General features: G+C 34.2%; 1 protein-coding gene across 1 annotated transcript in view; it reads left to right on the top strand.

Annotated features, from left to right (window-relative positions):
* The window catches only part of LOC149808324 (proteasome activator complex subunit 4B-like), a 155972-nt gene that overhangs the window by 101065 nt on the left and 34237 nt on the right, over nucleotides 1-20670 (top strand). Inside the window, exons 30-36 of the mRNA XM_089975872.1 lie at nucleotides 2410-2546; nucleotides 6968-7021; nucleotides 8649-8778; nucleotides 12173-12420; nucleotides 14044-14239; nucleotides 15915-16079; nucleotides 19572-19676. Of these exons, the coding sequence (XP_089831998.1) occupies nucleotides 2410-2546; nucleotides 6968-7021; nucleotides 8649-8778; nucleotides 12173-12420; nucleotides 14044-14239; nucleotides 15915-16079; nucleotides 19572-19676 (1035 nt within the window). The remainder of the gene's footprint in view (nucleotides 1-2409; nucleotides 2547-6967; nucleotides 7022-8648; nucleotides 8779-12172; nucleotides 12421-14043; nucleotides 14240-15914; nucleotides 16080-19571; nucleotides 19677-20670) is intronic.

Here is a 20670-nt window from a genome sequence, read left to right as displayed (position 1 = left end):
AATAAAAGAAAAGTTAAAAGGCATGTAAATCATTCCTTCTTAAAATCTAGCAGCAGAAGCTGATTACTGATGTGTGACACATGCCTATATTGCCAATTTTGCCTAGACATTTTTATGTTAATAAGTGTTAATAAGTGTTGTGATACCAAAAATGTTGTATTACATGCATATAGGTCTTGGGAATGATAATAATAATTATTTTTTCCTGTGAAGAGACTTAAAAAATGTTGTAATGGTACTGCTTAGTCAGAGTCAAATAGGTTAGCATGTGAGTGATATGCCGATGGGGTCTCTTGTATTTTTATTGTTGACATGTACATAAAACTTTTGGCGTGCATCATTGTATGCATATGTAGATGACTTGAATAGATTGTCATGCTTATTTTTGTTAGACTTCATTATTGAGGAGTGTTTAGAATATAATAAAAAAGTTTAAAACATTCATACTCTCCTTAAAGAACATTTTCTTGAGTCAGGTATTTTTGTTACAATGGTTTCATCTCACTTTATTTTATTTGTAGTCATTAGAGAAATAGATGTCTTGCATGGTGTATATAGTATATATGTACATATATATACTGACATTATCCCTGCATGAGAATCAGCATCATAGAAGTACAGCTTATCATGTACAATACTGTCCCATTTACTAAAAGTAGCATGGATTTAACATTACACTCACTATTGGCACTATACTTTTCCAAATTACAAAAGTTTACACAGAGCAGGGTATGTTTAGAATTTGTAATGATTTAAGGGATTCGTTAATTTTCAGTGAGATTGAAATTGTGCCAGTTAAATACTTTGAAGAACGAAAGTGTGATGTAATTCATAATGGATCAGAAGCTGATTATAGTATATTCTTTTTTATGGTATGAACTCTAGAAATGTTAAGGATCATACCTGCCATAACATGACTTGTCCTGGAAAAAAACTAGGATTTTTAACTCCCCAAACCCTGGACATGGTTGTGTTTCGAAAAACACAATTTTCAGTTATCAGAAGGGGGGGGATAACTTAACTGGCTGGAAATAACTAGGATGATGTAGAAGGGTCAAGTCCTTTGTTATTTGAACACTTCTTTGGGCTAATTTGCATAAGTAAAGTACACAAAGTGGAACAGCTCAGTTCATTTGAAGCTGGGTAAATCCTAGAGAAGCACGATGAAAAGAAAAGAATGTTTCAGCCATCATTATTAAAAATTATTGACAAGTTCATGATAAGTGGTAATATTTCTTTGAAGACAGATTTTACTATGCATTGAAAATGCAAATTGATTATTTTGTTGGAAGATTGTACAAGTGTGGTTCATTTTTTTAAAATGGAAAATGTCAAAACACAAGTGTGATTTAGGGAAGGGATGAGTCATCTTCTAAATGTGCAAAACTCAGTAAAAGTAAATTTCAGAACTCCTGAACAAAGTCTGATCTCATGAAAATAGCATGGAGAAGTATTTTATAAAAATAGCATGGGGAAGGATTTTATGAAAATAGCATGGGGAAAGATTTTATGAAAATAGCATGGGAAAGGATTTTATGAAAGTAGCATGGGAAAGGATTTTATGAAAATAGCACAGGGAAGAATTTTATGAAAATAGTACAGGGAAGGATTTTATGACAATAGCACAGGGAAGGATTTTATAAAAATAGCACGGGGAAGGATTTTATGAAAATAGCACGGGGTTGGATTTTATGAAAATAGCACGGGGAAGGTTTTAAGGAAAATAGCATGGGGAAGGATTTTACTTTTGTGTGCACACTGCAGATACCTTATTGACATTAATCATTCTGGAGTGTACTACATCTTTTGACATAGCAGTACCATCCAACATGTTTGATACTCCCTTCACAGCAATGCAGATGCAGAAAGAACATTTTCTATGCTAAGAAAAATTAAGCACAATTTTAAGGGAACTTTGAACAACAGTACCATCCTGTCTTAAATGAGTGAACAAATGAACACAAATGATATTTCCATTACCTTTAAAAACCACTACAGTGAATTATGAGAACAGTAAAGACTGCACCTAAGTAACACACTATTCAATTGTCCATTGACTTTTAAAGACAAAAACAGGGTGTATTTGTTTACATTTTTTTCATTTAATATGTGTGGTTGTGTTCACATAATGGCATGTGTTTGGTGATGATATTGGACAGTACTACATCTACCAACTATTTTTGGTTTTTAAGTGTATTAAATGCTTCAAAGAAAGAAAATATGTTAATTTCTTTTTTTATTTCACATTTGAATTCCCAGCAATTTTATATTGGCTTATAAAAAAGACAGCTCATTCTCAATTGGACAATGTGGCTTTTATAGTTTGAAGTTCGTAACCATTGTGTCATGTTATCACATTATATTACATGAGTAAAATTATATGTGGTAACCCACTTACTGTGTACACAGGTAAATCAGAAAAGTCTTGATGCAGCACAGACCTTATTGCAAACAGAAAATCCCACCCCGAGCTGTCCACCAGTCTCAAATGAAGAGCTGCAGCAAGGTTTGGAGTTGGAAGTGCAAAGAAATATGAAGGCAGAGAGGTTGATTTACATCTTCTTATACATTTTAACCAATACTATTAGTTTCATGGTTTCATTAATTACAGTAGACAATGAAAAAGTTCTGGCATGCAGCCTACTCATCTGTTACTCTGGATGGTTTATGCTTTAATATTAAGACATATTCTGCATGGTTCCCACACTAACAGGAAATGAGGAAAAAGTCTGGAGAATGAATAGGTTTATTCCCAACCAGGAAAACCCCAATAATTTTGGAAATACCGATCAAAGTTGCTGAAATGATCATTTTCAGTTTCATTGCTGATTGCAGAAAAATATGAATTTAAATAAACTGATCATGAGTTAAGTTTGAGTTTTGACTGGAATTTTCAGAACTTGTGGCACTTGTTGGTCCATTAGGTTAAATTGCTGGATGGATTGTTGAGATACAGTTGCTGTATGAGTCATTTGAGTTTTTGCCTTAAATATATATTTGCATTGTCAATCCAAGTACTCAGGAGATATGACTGCTTGAGTAGGCTGGTTATTCAGTAGTCAGATTTATTATATCAGTCTTACCTTGTTTAGACCGTATGAAAATCAGTCTAGCATTTCATTGTGCTAACATGTGAGAATTGTCTGACATGAGATCTCGAGGGGAAAGAAAGATTAGGAGGAAAAAAATAAAGCTTATCTTCCTTAGTTCACTGTTTGATATATAATGTTAACAGAATGTATTTGTGATAAGTCTTTGTTTGTTAGTTTACAGATTTCACTGGAAACTACATCATTATCCTTAATCATTATTGTCAGTGGTAATCTTTGATGGCATTCCTACCCCAGACTTGCCTTTATGGTGAATTTTACTCTTCGACTTTGTTTAATGTATAGAAATCTACTGACTACTGAGGCAATTTACGATGCAGAATCTGATGATCTTGGCATGCTTGACAATGATTGGATTAAATATATTCTCCATAGTTGGATTATATTAAAACTACATGTTGGGACAGTCCTACAGCATAAGACATCAACCCTGATATACATGATGGTGGTGAGAGTAGGATAGTTTGACAATGTAGAAATAGATGTTAAGGCATCAACCAGACATGAATGGAATGTTTTTTATATATAAAAGTACATAATTTCTAAGGGCTCTTTGCCCCATTTAAACAACCCTTTTCAATATAACTTTCTTTGTACCAACATATTCAGTTAAGCAGAGTCAGTTTTATTCTAACTCGTGCAAATTTATAAGAATTTCAATAATTATACTCATTTCTAGCAAATCATCCAATGGTTTATTATATGGTTATTTGTGTGTTGTGGGTGTGTTGTAAAAAGAAATCTTTTTTCAAAGCCACTATGTTGTAAATTCTGTTCAGTAAGGGTCATACTTATACCTTGAAAAATTCAGTTTCTTCCAGGAGAAAACCTGAAAAAGACCTGGAAAATTTTATTTAAAAACATGGGGAACCTTGCTATTTTATTTAGCACTTTTGACGATTGACTTTTTAAATCTATTCTGCCAAAAAATAAAGAGTAGAATAGATGTGAAAGACCTTGATTTAGAGGACATATGTTTAGAGGGATATCTGTACTTGCAGATGATCACAGAAATATCATGATTATCACATAGATTGCAAATATGTTCATCCCTTTAATCCTATTTTATGTACCATATTACCTAAACACTTTAAGCCATTCTCAGTACTTTGATTCTTAACTGCATTGGTACATACATTAAGTGGATCTCATTCATATCTATAACTGAATTCCACTGGAACCATGGTTTTACTGTAGAGACCAGAAGAATTGTCACAACAGAGTTAATTAAAAACAAAAATAATACACATATGCTCATAAATCATTTGGACTTGATTAATGTTCACCCTTTTTGACAGGTCACTAAACATGAGTTTATTATAAATTAGTTTCAGAGGACAGAGATTGGCAAATAATTTATGTGGGAAAGTATTACATTTTTAAAAATTGAATTCACTTTAGAAAGTTCTGTGAGAGAGATGGCATGGTGTTAAAATATTTTTGGAACTAAAATATTTTTGTAAAATGGGCTTACTACTGAGTATAGACTATAATTAATAAACATTAGAAATTGTACAGATCATTTATCCATAGCCATGTTAACATTTGTTGTGCCAAACCGATGTTGGGTAGTGCTACAGACAGTATCAACTGATTGACACTTGTCTCTCAGGTGCCCAAATGCATTATCTCTTTGTGATCCTGGAAATTATAGTGCAGGAATATTTAGTTTTTGCAATTGGTTTCAGTGAGGTATGCCATCTCATACAAGACTGTTGGCTTGAAGCCATGGTATATTGGTTGTCTCAGAAGCCACAGCATATTTTCTCCTTTGAATATACTAAAATAACTGTTAGGAAAATAGAGACTACACTCTCCTGAATTCAGCACTTTCAAAGACGAAGAAATTCATTTTTTCCGTCTATATGCCATATAGACAAAGAGAACAATGTCTAAGCCATTACCTTCTCTTCCTCTCAGTTGCTGCCCATCAACCAGATGTTTTGCCAGTTTTAAGCTTTCACAAATTAATCAGTATTTATGTGACTCTTTTCACAGTTGTTTTTTTTGTTGTAAACACGACGTGTATTCTTCATTAAACATTAAAGTAACAAATGTGGTTTTTGTTATATTTGAACACTTTTGGGTTGTTATTTTCATCAGTCTTGTTATTTCAAATTAACAATGATGATGTTAATTAAGAGAGATGAATGATGTCTCACTTGCACAAGTGTTCATTAACTTCAGTCATATAAGTGAAATGGTTACAGGTAATTTGGTTCATGCTTTTGTGAAAAAGCTTGAAGAGACAGGTGAAGTTTCTGTCAGCAGAAGCAATGTAACCTCATTAATGGCTTGGAGTTAATGGGAGATGCTCCCCATTATTTTGGCAGCCCAATAAGCAAATGACACTCGGCATGTCATAGCATGGTTTAAGACCTGTAAGTCCTGAAACATTGGGTATTGGATTTGGATGATCCATGTTGCCATCCTTTTATGCTGTATGCTGCCAATCCAGCAGCTGAGCATACCTATTGACTGGACTGGACACCAAAGTCTGTCACACCGGTAAGCTAGCCATTTCATGATGTGCAGAGTGTTACATGGATTCACTGAGTCAGTCCATCTGTTTCACTGCACATTTCATCCAGGCACTTTCTGTGCTGACTTTTCAGCCTTCTACCTGTCTAAAAGCTGACCAGTGGCTAGCAGTCCATCATTTGAGCAAATCATATCATGTACCAGTTGACGGTCATATGCTCGCTGTCTGTCTCTCTGTCCATCTGTCACTCTCTCTCTCTCATCAATGTGTCAGGAGAGAAGGCAATGCAAAACCATGTCCCAGTTCTCAGGCAAAGAGAAATATAAACCTTCAAGCCCTTCCAACGTGGCAGAAGCAAGTGATATGCACTTTGAACAATGAGGTTAAAAAAAATCAGATAAGTATCCAGAAGATTTTGAGTAAAGAGGTTAGTGTGATCTATAAAAGCCTCACTAGTATGAAACATTTTGATCAAGACTTTTGTCTGACATGGTCAAGACTTGAATCTGATTGACGCCCCAGATCATCACCAGGCCCATTTTATGTCAGCACATGCTCCTTATGGGGCATTGGTTGAATGCTTTCACTGAATTTGTATTGGTGGGAAGAATTTGCCTTTTTCTTATCCATATATGGTTGCTATGAGTTACATAACTGTCAATCATGCTGCTGTCATGTTAGGAGAATGTATTTTCCTTCATTCATGGAATCCAGCCATTCTTTTCTTTGAGGGGTGGTTATGGTCCGGGTAGGATTCTCAACTTTTCCTCCACTATTACTTGTTCCCAAACATTAATATGATCAGACAGAAAATGTATTCAAACAATAATGAGTGGTTATTATATTGTGTTTCTTCAGAAATCACATTACTTAAAACCCTACCATAAATCTGCTCAAATGTGAGCTTCCCAGTTGATCTTTTACTCAACTTAAAACTTGTAAACATCTTGTTGATGAGTATTCACCTTGCAATGGCAAGTAACGGCAGGTAGTGGGTAAGAGTGTCTATATAGTGTGCGAACAGAAAAGACAGATGTTGTCGTCTTTTCAGGAGGACTGAATTCAGAGGGTGACAGTTTATTTTCCCAATGTTAATGTGACTATGTGACTAGGTAAATATTCTCTGAGACCATAACTTATTTTTAAAAAATAGCTTTTTAAAATAAATATGTATGTCCAAGTATTATTGTGCCTTCAAACTTGGACAGTTTATTTTGTATAATTTTACATTCTGATTAGAGAAAGTATGATACAGTGTTCATTTTACTTTTTGTTCAACTTAATGCTTCCAAAACAAATACCAGCTTTTTACTTTCAATAAATGAATATATTATTGTATTTTGTAAATGTATCTTACGATTCTCCTGGTTTTCAGAATGTACATCAGTTTGGTTGAAGAATTGGTGGACCTAATACAAAATGGGAACTTGTAAGTTAGTGCATAAGCTATATCTTGTCTATTGTTTGTTTGCGTGATAACCACATCATTGTTTCTCAATACATTGTTTACCATTGTCATGGTTTTAACATGGTATTTAACATCTTCATGCTTATCCATCTGTTGTTGTACTTAATATGACTTAATATGTGATTTTACAGGGCATATATTTGGTAGATTTCAGATCCTGACTGCACCTTTAATGTTTTATGCCAATTCAGTCACTCATTTCAATTGAGATTGTAGTTCATGCTGAAAAGAAGAATGTTTTTTTATAATTTTTTAAATCTATAACTGTGGTTATATCAAACTCATCTTTGCCATACATTTAATAAAGATTACTGTAGTACACAATGAGTTGGTGTAAATATGTTGGAAAAGAGATTGTACATTAATCACTGTCTCTACCAAAAAAAGTAAACATAGTATTCAAGTAATCCATTGGTTGGGGGCATATTTTTTAGTTTGCCTGTAAGAAGTACAGGAGAGTTCATGTTATGACACAGGCATCAGCATCAGCAGATAAAGACTACTGGTTAAAGTTTGTAGAGTTTTCGATGATTGATCATATGAAGAAACTGCATTTATATTTTACTGCCATATGTTCATTAGCATATTTCTGGATTCATTTTATATGTTTGTACCCAATTTTTATGATTTGTTCTTTTTTCACGATTTATTGGGGAAAGGTTGGTCATTAAAGTTTGTGTGTAAGGTAAAAGAGCAGATCAGAGTTTGTTTATGGCAGAAGTGAAGTAACTGTGCATTCAGATTTCACTTTTTTTTCTGTTAAATCCCATGTGATTGATCTTGTTTCGGGCCATTTGAGCAATGGTTTGGCCTTCATAATTCATGCTTCATCTGGAGTCTTTTTGGTGACCATCAACAATTGCTATTTTCAGTTTATCAAAAACAAAAACCGATTTAAGCCAAATTGGGTACAGAGAATTATGGCCTAATGGCTTTTCAGGTTGGTACAAAACATACTAATCCAGCGTTAAATATGGCCACCATTATTAACAATAGACGTTTTTCAAAAATTGTTCAGCAGTTTTTTTTAATAAATTTGACAGAAATCATCTTGGCATAAAGACTTGTACATTTTTTTTATTTTTACAAATGATGCTGATCTTTTTCAGATATGACTGCATTTCAGAAAATAGAAAAATCTGTCTGTCATCCATCAGCAATAGCTATTTTCAACAACTTTTTCTAAACCTTTTACTTTCATTCAAACTTGGTAAGAGCATCCTGGCATAGGTACTTTCAGACTTGTATAAATGATGCTAATCAACCACCAGCTGTTACTAGGCTTCTCCAAATCTTATAAAACAGAATTTGAATGGCTTCTCCAATCTTCTACTATAGTACAAGACACATGGGTCATATATGCACATTTACTCATTTTAAATTAAATATAAATTGTTCTTTTAAAATTTAACACAGATTTACTTTAATTAAAGTCTATTCAATCCTGATTATTGAATGCTCTTCACCTTAACTGTCACCAAGAAACTACCATAAGAACCTATATGCACAGGCCAATTAATACTTAAGTCTGTTTGATTTACTGTTTATATGTTATATTTTTTATTAGTTAATTACATATATTTTCAAGGACCTGGAAGTTCACACAGATAGGGTTGGAGTTTTTATCCCTTCTGTTGAGGATAGATATTGCACTTCCAGTGAAAGCTGTAGACTTGTTTATAAAATTCTGTCTGCATGATTCCTTGTATATAAGAAAGGTAAGTATTTGAACATGCAAACTAATTTACTTTGTTTGCTATTTTTATCCACATTTTAGTAATGTACACATTTATTTGCTCATATATCTTATTGCTGCCTTTTTCTTCTCTATGGATCTGTCTTCTTTCTATCTGTTATCTACTGGCACATATTAAAATTTTGTTTTGCAATAAACTATTGTATTAAGAATTTTTTCTTCAAAATGGCAGTAATTATTTCAGTAAAATGAAACTGGCACAGTTGTTAACTGTACTGATGAGAAGAGCTTATGGGATGCCCTCTTGTCTATCATCAGTCTTATGTCATCTGTCAACTAGTTTGTTTTTAGTAATCCTCTTCAACTACTTGAAGGATTGCCATAAAACTTTATACACAGATTCATCCTAAGGTCTACTTGGTCCTAAATAAAAAATAGTGTCATTTGGAAATCTAATATGGTCACTACAGTGACCAACTAGAAAATATTCTCACTACTACTCCTAAAAGCATGGTCAGATCAACATGGGGTATTCACTAAAAGACTTACTGTGTTGTCTAGTTTGTCCTTAAAAAAAATGATGCTGATCTAGAATCCATTATAACAGCCATCTTCTCCAGAACAAGAAGTCATGTCAACATGGGATTTTCACTAAGAGATTTATATCTAGTTGGCAAGAATTGAAAAGGGTGCTAATCTGATATAATATGGCAGAAATGCTTGTTTTCACTATTGCTTCTAAATGGATGGTCATACCGACATGGAGTCTTTACCAGAGGGCCTTTTTAAGGTGTCTATTTGTTCCTAAATGAAAATGACTGATCTGACATCTAATATGACCACCATGGTGGACATCTTAAAAACCCTGATATTGGTACTTCTCCTTTATCAGTGGTCATATTGATGTGAAATTTTCACAAAAGGACCTCTTTTGATCTCTAGCTGATTCTAAATGAAATAAATCAGTTTATTGCTTTTCACCAAAAACACATTGTTCTAGTTGGTCTTAAATGAAATGGTGCCAAAATTACAGCCAATTTAGCTGTCATTATGGCCATTATTTCCCATCATGCCCTGTAACAATTGATTGTGTGTGGCTACAGAAGTTTAACCTGTAGAAACAAAAACAAGCCTTTTATGAGCTACAAGAAGTAAAAAGAAACTGAATACATTTCAGACATGGAAGCTATTATTTGCTAAAGACATTTGACTCAGTCCCATTCATGTCTCTTTGAAGATATAACCAATTACTTACTTGAAACGGGGCCCCAAGTGGCAGAGTGGTCTAAAGTGCTAACCAATACGGATCACTGCCATCTCACCTCTGTATGCGTGGGTTCGAGTCTCAGACTGGCTAACATGGGTACGTGAGAAAGCTTGCCAGTAGCTTCTCGTGGGTCGGTGGTTCTTCCCTGGGTTTTCCATGGTTCTTCCTCCACCATTAATACTGACTGCCATGTATAGCCTATCTTGTTCTGAAAAATGGTGTTTAACCACACAACAACAACAACAACAACAACAGCTACCTTGAAACAATGATGAACCAGTTCTGATGCATTGCTGAATATGACTTGTGGTCATATATGATCAGATAGGTGACATAATGTGAAAAATGTAATTTACTGTGACACATTAGATCATTCCAATCCGACCACTCTCTTAAGTCATTGGCCGCTTTGGTGGCCTAGTGGTTAGAGCATCTGCATTGGATGTGGGAGGTCATGGGCTCTATCCCAGGCCGAGTCATACCAAAGACTTACAAAAATGGTACTAACAGTTACCTCACTTTGCGCTCAGCATTAAGAGGTTAGTGTTAGGACTGGTCGGCCTGGTGTCAGGATAATGTGACTGGGTGGGACATCATTCTACATGTCTGCAACATGATGCCTCTGTGCTAGACATCACTATAAACTGCCACACTGCAGATATGATAGTGACATGACTGAATTTTTTTTAAAGTTACGTTAAAAATCCAAATCACACACACTCTTAAGTCACTGATATTTATATGATCAACCTATGAAAGTGAGGTGAATTTACAACACTAGAGGATGGGGTGTTTGAAGAACAAGTTTGAGCTTTGATTTGGGAGCAGATTTGGTATATAATAAAAAGAACATTTTTTTTCCTGCATAAATACCAGATATATTTCAGCATGGTACAAAAATCTGTATATTTTAACTCATGGAAATATTTTTTCTCATATAACACATTGAAATATATCCAGTATTAATATAGGAAAACAAAATATCCTCTATTTATTGATCAAGAATATCAGAGATGGTTCGATGCTTGGAAGTTAAAATGAATGAACAGTCTTGAATTCCTGGAAATTTTTTTGGCCTGTAGAGCATTTGCTATTCAGGGGAATTTTCTATTACAAATTCATCATTTCCTTTTTGGAGTTAGTTTTTACACATCAGAGATCATACTGTATAATATCATTTTTCACGTTTATATTATTATATTAAACATACTACTTGATTCCTTAACTCCCCAGTAAACTTAAAAAAATCGTTCATAAAGTTTGCTATTTTTAAAATAATAAAATAATATTTACAGCAATAAAATTAGTGTTGTATTATGATAATTCGTAATTGGTTTCATTACCATATCATGCAGCCTTTCTTGACTAAAGTTACATAATCCTATATGTCTGTAATCATTTATGTACTAATGCACTTGATTTGATGCATGATTGACAGTAGGAATTCTTCTTGATTGTATGAAAATTGAATTTATTGAGAGGTGGATGTAGTGTTATATTTTCTGATTTAGATTGTGTGCATAGACCAAGTTCTGTAACAAGTTACCATATACTTTAGATTGTGTGCATAGACCGAGTTCTGTAACAAGTTACCATATATACTTTAGATTGTGTGCATAGACCGAGTTTTGTAACAAGTTACCATATATACTTTAGATTGTGTGCATAGACCAAGTTCTGTAACAAGTTACCATATATACTTTAGATTGTGTGCATAGACTGAGTTCTGTAACAAGTTACCATATATACTTTAGATTGTGTGCATAGACTGAGTTCTGTAACAAGTTACCATATATACTTTAGATTGTGTGCATAGACCGAGTTCTGTAACAAGTTACCATATATACTTTAGATTGTGTGCATAGACTGAGTTCTGTAACAAGTTACCATGTATACAGTTTCTTGGCACATCATCAGTCCAGGTTTTGATTTCTTGCGCCAATGCATCTATAAGAGGTTGCTCATCTAGGGTTGTTTTTGTTTTCTTCTCAGGTTTCTGTTCTTTTTTTACACTTTAGGGACCATCCTATGCTAGTGTCATAGTATTGGAGACTGTGATTCTAAGAATATGTTGTACAATCAGTGTAAAATAACTAAAGTTTAAATTGAAATTTATCAGGTACATAATTATGTTCTTGTTTATTTACAGTTGTCTCTAGGGTCCTTGTCTGCCATTCTTAAGCAGCACAAACGACGCCACAAAAAGGTTACAATAGACCCTTACAAGTTGTCAGGCACATCACCCCCTTCCCCTGGTGATCCTTTGAGGCCTGGGGTCAGGGAAGATAACCAATGGCACCACTACAAGAGTGACTCCAATTTGATAGGTAGCAAAGAGAAGTGGGAGTCGATGACAGTGATAGAAAAGACACACTGGGGATACTACTGTTGGCCCAAGTAGGTAGTGGTAATGCACACTGTTTAGCATACTTGTTCCCAGCTTTGATTTATAGAGTGGTACCTGCAAAAGTTAACGGTTGCTCATATAATGTTGATAGTTTCCACTAGGTTGTCCTGTTTTCTCCATCTCAAATGCTGCTTCTCACCAATGATAATATTCTGGTCACTTTCAGTAATCTTGACTATCCAAAAGAGCCTCAGATGTAATTGTAGTGATACTTCCCAGTTTGCATTTCTTTTGATGGATCAACATGTGGCTAAATGATCATCATAAAATAATGGGCATTGAAAATAACATTCCACAGCATTTCATGCATTAACTTAATGCCACTTTGTTTTGTTTTTTTAATATTATGCCGCAAGATTTTAATGAGAAATAATTGAAAACAAAATTCCTTCAGTGTCAGTAGCTTCAAATTGTTTCTTGAATTGCTATTAGTGATGACATACCAGTGAAATGTTGTGATGTCATTAAAGTTATTATCATGTAAAAAGAATTGTAAACTTGAGGGTTGTTGATAATAGCCATAATTTACATCCAGCATTGTTCTCTATCCAATGACTAAATTATCTATCACATGATGCAAAAGAATAAGGACATTCTGATTGTACTTAACAACAGTCTCCATTCAATTGAAAGATGCTACTCAACTTGTTTTAAGAGAACATACATTTTGCAAAAAATTAAATATTTATTTTTAATCTTTAAAAATTTGGATTTCTATAGCTTTTAGCAAACATGGCCAGAGCTTGAACTTCTGAAGGTAGTTTGCCATAAGCTTTAGAAGCATTAATTTTTAAAGACAAAATGAGTTTTTTGTTGTTTCTCCTGAGAGAAAGATTATGTTTAGTTTTTTTATAGAATTCATGTATACACAGTGCAGACACCGCTCCGGTGGCCTAGTGGTTAGAGCATCCGCCTCGGATGCGGGAAGCCATGGGTTCGATCCCCGGCTGAGTTGTACCAAAGACTTACAAAAATGGTACTAACAGCTGCCTCACTTGGCGCTCAGCATTTAGAGGTTAGTGTTAGGACTGGTTGGCCCGGTGTCAGGATAATGTGACTGGGTGGGACATCATGCTACATGTCTGTGGCATGATGCCTCAGTGCTTGATATCACTATAAACTGCCACATTGCAGACATTGTAGCGATATGACTGAAAAATTGTTAAAGCTACGTTAAAAATCCAAGTCACATCACATCACATCACACAGAAACAGTGCATAACATTAGCATAACATGAAGTGTGAAATCTGCAAATTAGTGATATGATTATCCATCTGTGTTATTATAAATTTATAAAAGAAAGAAACCCTATTGTGCAAAAAAATCACCTTTTTTCTTGAGTAGTGGCCATGGAATAGTTGCTCTTTCATGCAAAGTCAATTTAAATGCTGTGATATATATATATATATATATATATATATATATATATATATATATATATATATATATATATATATATATGTGTGTGTGTGTGTGTGTGTGTGTGTGTGTGTGTGTGTGTGTGTGTGTGTGTGTATATATATATATATATATATATATATATATATATATATATAACAACATAGCAGTTGTAAAAATACAAAAAGCAACAGGAGTCCTTCTTTTCTTCCAGAGTAACTGAGTCTTATGCCCCTCACTCAGAACAGCCAAAATTGGACAGGTGTAGAGAGGAAATGACACAAGCAGAGTATGTTATATACCAATCATTTATAAACCCTGAGTATCTTAAGAAACTGGTCGACTTTCTGGCCCTTGAGGAACACAAGGGTAAAGACAAGTTCAAAATCAAATTGATGACCCTCTTCAAGGTGAGAGAAATGATTTATCTTCTTCATCTTTTATTGCTTATGTCATGACTGTTTTTAAGCCATTATAGGTGATTGAGAAGTCTGTGGTCCACTTGGGCCTCTCTTTTTATATTTGTACATATAACCAGGCTTGGCTTGAGTCTCTAATTGAAGTAATTTGTACAAGTATTGAAACAATTTTTATGAGAAAAATTGCACAACCAATTAACCATTCTTAGACTTCTGTCAAATAAAGTGGATCACTTTATGTAACGAACTTGAATTTTGCAGAGTTTTGTGTGCAAGGAAGTTCTTATTTCAGTCTTAATCTTAAAATACATATTTTCGTGTTTAAGAGGTCTTTCATTAAAACATACATGGCACACAGAGCAGGCAGTTTGAATGAAAGAAAGTATTTGCCAGAGTACACTGAATAATCCATAGGATTTATCCACCTCTAAATTGTGTCTATGGAAGACTTTTCCAAATTTGAAAGTGTCTTCCCATAAATGTAGTACAAGAGCAACTCTTATGAAATCCTGTTCATAATGAATTCATATTCCTGGTCTGCAGATGTGTGTTTTAATAGGAGGTTCACCAATATTTGATTGTAAATGAATGTATAATTATGACCAGATAAACATATAATTATGACTAAATGAATGTATATTTATGACTAAAATAAATATATAATTGTAACTAAATGAATGTATAATTATGACTTAATGTATGTATAGTTATGACTAAATGAATGTTTAATTATGACTAAATATACATATAATTATGACTAAATGAATGTATATTAATGACTAAAATAAATGTATAATTATAACTAAATGAATGTATAATTATGACTTTATAAAAGTATTTTTATGAATAAAAAAATGTATAATTATGACTAAATGAATTTATATTTATGACTAAAATAAATGTATAATTGTAACTAAATGGATGCATAATTATGGCTAAATGAATGTGTAATTATGACTAAATATACATAATTATGACTAAATGAAAGTGTAATTTTAACTAAATGAATGTATAATTATGACTTTATAAATGTATATTTATGAATAAAATAAATGTATAATTATGACTAAATGAATTTATATTTATGACTAAATGAAAGTGTAATTATGACTAAATATACATATAATTATGACTAAATGAATGTATAGTTATGACTAAATGAAAGTGTAATTATAACTAAATGAATGTGTAATTATGACTCAACAGAACATTGATAAAGCAAATAGTGTGACCCTCCTTTGTCCATCCATTCCTGTGTCTGTTAAACATTGGTTAAGCTTTCAGGTAGCACAATGAATCATCTGTATTCCATGAACACATTTCAGGTTGTTTAATAGATAAACAGATTGACATGACCAAGTAGGGAGACCCCATAAACCATTCAGAAAATGCTCTTTCCATCTTTGTGGGTCATAAACTTTGTTAACTGCTCATACTCATAGAAGCATTGTCTGACTCATCATTTCAGTAAGAAGGAAGTAAATATGGGCTGGAATATTCAGATTATGATCCTTTTTATTGTATTGACAGTCTTTTTTTTATTAGCTAAGCAGCAAGATTTATCAATTATTACTCTGTCAAAAGGAGACTGAAAGAATGTTGTGTCAGTGCTTTACATGTAGAAGTAGGATTAAAAGTATAAAAAAACTTGCTCTCTTTAATCCAGGGTCTATTCAGAAATTATGGGGATACCTTCACTGAAGTTTTCAAGCCACATGTGGAGAGACTGCTGAATGACACGAGCCATGACAAGCATGACAGCAGTCAGAGGTGTGGCATGGAAGTTCTGGCTGGAATGTTAAGGGGATCTAAACACTTGCCATACGAAAGAGTACGTCAGTTAAATGCAGATTTTGTTTACAAGCTTAAATGCATACAGTTTGTACAGATTTAGCCATTAAAGTGAAGTATTTGTAATGATGGAAAAGACTAAAGGTAGTTTATATTTACTTTATCATTAGTCTGCAAAACAAATTCTTTGTAAATCAATTGCAGAAATGCAAAGGATGCTACAATACTTTTTATGTACATTACCTCTATCTTTTCTCAATGGAGTGATATTATATGCATCTAATTACCTGTCTGTGTACACTTGCACGCATGCATGCACAGAAACATGCATGCATGCACAGACACACACACACACACACTGTTGGTCTCTGCTACCTTTTTCGATCTACATAACATAGAGATGAAGACAGTAACTCACACAGACTAATTCCCCTTGTTCCCACAAAGTAGCCACTTCAATCCTGGAAGATTACAAGTTTAAACATTTCTTTCCACTATGACTGATCCAGTGGCCTAGTGGTTAGAGTGTCCGTCTCATGTGGGAGGTCATGGGTTCGATCCCCAGCCGAGTCATACCAATTACTTATAAAAATGGCCCAAACAGCTGCTTCACTTGGTGTTCAGCATTTAGAGGTTAGTGTTTGGACTGGTCGGTCTGGTGTCAGGATAATGGTACTGGGTGGGACATCATGCAACATGTCTAAGGCATGATGCCCCAGTGCTAGACATCATAGTGATTTGACTGAAAAAGTGTTAAAGCTATGTTAAAAATCCAAATCACACACTTCTTTCCGCTATGAACAATGCCTCTAAAAAATCCATTGCAATTCTTATTTAGTTTTAACCATCAAACATTTATTTTTAGTGGTATAGTAAGTCAAAGCATTGAGATACCTGGCATATACATCATTTACTTTTTTCCAGGTGAATTTATTTTTATGCACTTCTTTCCTGGTTATTTTTGTCCATGTGATAATTATTTGTATCATTCAAGTTTTCAATGCATTGTTATTATCAGTTACTATACACTTATTGGATTGTCTCAATAATAAATCTGAGTTAGCCTCCTCGAACAATTTGTATATTTGTTGCATGCACTTTTTTTTCTCCCTTTCATTACAGAGCTCTGAATGAAGTGCAAAAATAGCAGATGCTTAAAAGTTGTACAGGACAACTTTGAGACATGCCTTGTCTTCACAATATGTTCTTCACACCCATTTAGTGTGTGTGCCATATTGGCTGAAGACACTTGGTCCAATGTCCTACAATGGCAGTTGAAGGGCTGCAAAAAAAGGGCTGACTCAAAATCTTCAGAACATGAAGTAGGTATTCATCTAAATTCAGAATTATTGATCATTTTATGGTCAAGGTGAAGAAGTCATCCCAACCCAACAATGGTTCTTGTAACAATGCTTTTGGTGATTATTGCTTTATGTCTAGTCAAAGTCAAGCTAAGCGATTCCATTTAAGCTATGTTGGAATCACATATGATAATACATGCACTACAACAAGGTCTGTTGTTAAAATGTTGACCAACCATATTATTGATACCAGTACATGGTTATCTAGCATCACATATGGAGACATCCGGCCTGGTCATACAAACCATGCCGGACTGTCATTCTGCAGCCAGATCATACTTTGTGCAGGACTTGACTGGGTCAGACCTGCTAACATATCAGACAGGTATAACCTTTTTACTCATGGTGATGATTCAGCATCATCAGTACCAGAATGTAAGATGCAGAGCATACACAAGGAGGACAATCTCCCTGTTGACAATGGGGTAACACAGGCATGCTTGAACATGGAATTGATGGTATTTAGTTTTAAGGTGGGAATCAGAAGAGACGTACAGAGTTTTGCCTCTGTCTAAGTGTCCACCTTCATTGGCAGTCAATACTGTGTGCAAGGCCCAGGTCTCTTTGTATGTTGATGAAAATGACAAACATATGTCTTTCAGAATCTTGCCACAATGATGAAAGACTGCAAAAATTACTGGGTATCTCATGAATAAAATTTGTGACCCCAGTAATTGAGGGCCTTCATTTCGGTGAGTCACTCGCTAGCAACTTTCTCATCATACTGGTACAAATCGCATACCGATGTTTTATCATTCACTTGTATCTAGCCCAGACAAGGCTAGTAATGTCAGCTATGGGAAAATTGTTTTGACTTTCTCCCCACCAGACCAGGTGTCTCTGGTGAGTTTTTGTCTGACTGAGAAGGCCATAAGTGACTGTGCCAGGGTGTATTGCCAAGGTAGTCTATAGGCCTGATCATCTCATGACAGCAAACATCCTAATGGCCTCATGTAACCTTGATATGATAAGAAGAGATGCACTCTGGCAATGTAATCTTCTCTTAAAATCCACTATGCGACAGTCCTGTGCTCTTTTCCTTTTGATCCCCCCTTTGGTTTAAGGGATGACCATACACTTTGAGGGTATTTGAACAGAAGTGACACATTTTCAATGGCTAGTGTCATGTTAATGACATCACACCACTCAATCTCCATCTCCCAGCTCGCTAACATCTTTCTTTTTCTCATTAATGACTATAAGTTAGCTCATATCACAATCCAGAGATACCATTCCATGATCATGGACACATTCAGACATAATGGAAGAGATAATATTGGTTGCAACAAAGACCTTTCCTTCTTGTATAGTTTTTGCATATCCAGGCAAACAAACTTGTCCCCAAAACAGAACCTTTCCTGGATCCTGACATGGCTCAGCTCATCTAATTTTATACCTTTCTTTTGGAATCCTTTATCTTCCTAAAGTTTGTTCAACTCAGTTTTCGATGTTTTTGAACTTAGCCTTTTGTTGACTTTACATAGTGACTATTGTGCTGAGGTGCTACATACATCCATACATACATACACACACACACACACACACACACACACATGCACACACACACACACACATAGCTCTCATTGCACACTCACTATCAGCACCACTTAGGTTACCAAATTTGCATGCAACCTTGCAATTAAGATAAGGGAAAGATCTCTTAAGTACTTATCATTGGATCTACAGAAAAGAAGTATTTTCATTATTAGAATCACAAGCTACACTTGTGATGTAACACCTGACACTCTCTCATCATTATTCAGTAATGCAAAGTTATGATGAAAAGTATCTCAGATTATTCATAAAAAGCTTATAAAACTCATCAAATATTTTATTGTGTACTTGCTTATGAGCGAACACCAAATATGCACAGATCCAGATTTGCTGTTACACAGATCTGCATCTGTACAGTTTGTTAATAGAACAAACAAAGACCCTGATGTGCAGATGTATTGTGTGACAACAGATCAAGGTGTATGCCGTTGGATGTGACTTATGAGTAAGCATATATGGGACATTATTATTTCTTCATTAATATTACAGTTGCTGCTAGCATACAGTACTTTTCAAAGCTGATATGTCTTCTTGTTCAGCTTGTGTAATAGAGTTATCAAAATTATAAAATTAAACACCTGTAACACCTGTGTAACTACTGCTTCTTATATTTACAGGTAAAGATGCTAGTCGACTGGGCATTACCACTCTTGCAGATTAGTCTAAATCACATCACTGTGGAGACCATAGAGGACTGGGGGACATTCTTTGGTGTTGTATCTGTAAGCATGCCTTGGACATATTCACTTTTATTTCTAGCAAGAAAGCATAGAATTTTTAAGGGGCTCATACAAAGGGTTTTAAGTCACTTTAGCAAGTTTAAGCTGTATTTGCTGACTTGCAATAGTTTGTATATATATATATATATATATATATATATATATATATATATATACAACAAACAAGGAACTCATTAAATAGTTTGGATCAGTTCCATTACCTGCTAGTATTTATTTACATCTACAGACCTCAATTCATTGACAATTAATATTAATGTTATCTCCTTAAAACCTCTTTATTATCATAGACTTGCTGAAATATGGAAATAATAGGCATAGTCATTATTTTTTAAGGTCCCAGATATAGATATTTCTTGAAATACAATTTCCACTTTGTTTCTAACATAATAATAATAATAATAAGGACTTTATTTAAAGAGGGTAACACAATTAGCTAAGAACTAATCTACCCTGAGGCCTTCATACAATAGAATTAATTTATTTTAGCTACATCTCTGAAGCCACTGGATATATTGGGTTTGAAAGAAGGAAATAGAGTGGGCATTTCTAATCTCAACTGGAATACTATTCCAGAGCAAAATTCCAGAGTACTGTAAACTTTTTTTAAAATAATTCCTTATTTGGTTTGGCAATTTAATGCTGTTTGGTAGACATGGATTGAGGTGGGTATTGCCAGGTAGCCTATACTGTAATAGTGATTGTAAATATTCAGGAGCACTATTATTGGATATCCTGTTGATTAATTTGGCTTTTCTCAAATGGATTTGGTTTTTAACAGGTAATATTTTTAACTTACCAGCTAAATTTTCCTTGTTTTCTTTCTGGATTGCTATTAGCCCAAATGCTCTTTTTTAAGATGTGCCTGCTTTACTATAATTTTATCATTTGAATTACCCCATACTGTATTACAGTAGTCTAAATAGGGTTGTATGTAACTGTTCTAAAATAGTTTTCTGTGCCTTTCAGGGAGAAAATG

The sequence above is a fragment of the Sinohyriopsis cumingii genome, chromosome 1, assembly GCF_028554795.1.
Source record: "Sinohyriopsis cumingii isolate HCF-2022 chromosome 1, ASM2855479v2, whole genome shotgun sequence".
In the NCBI taxonomy this organism is placed as follows: Eukaryota; Metazoa; Mollusca; class Bivalvia; order Unionida; family Unionidae; genus Sinohyriopsis; species Sinohyriopsis cumingii.
Note: the sequence above shows the minus strand (reverse complement) of the source record. Positions and strands in the feature narration are given on the sequence as shown.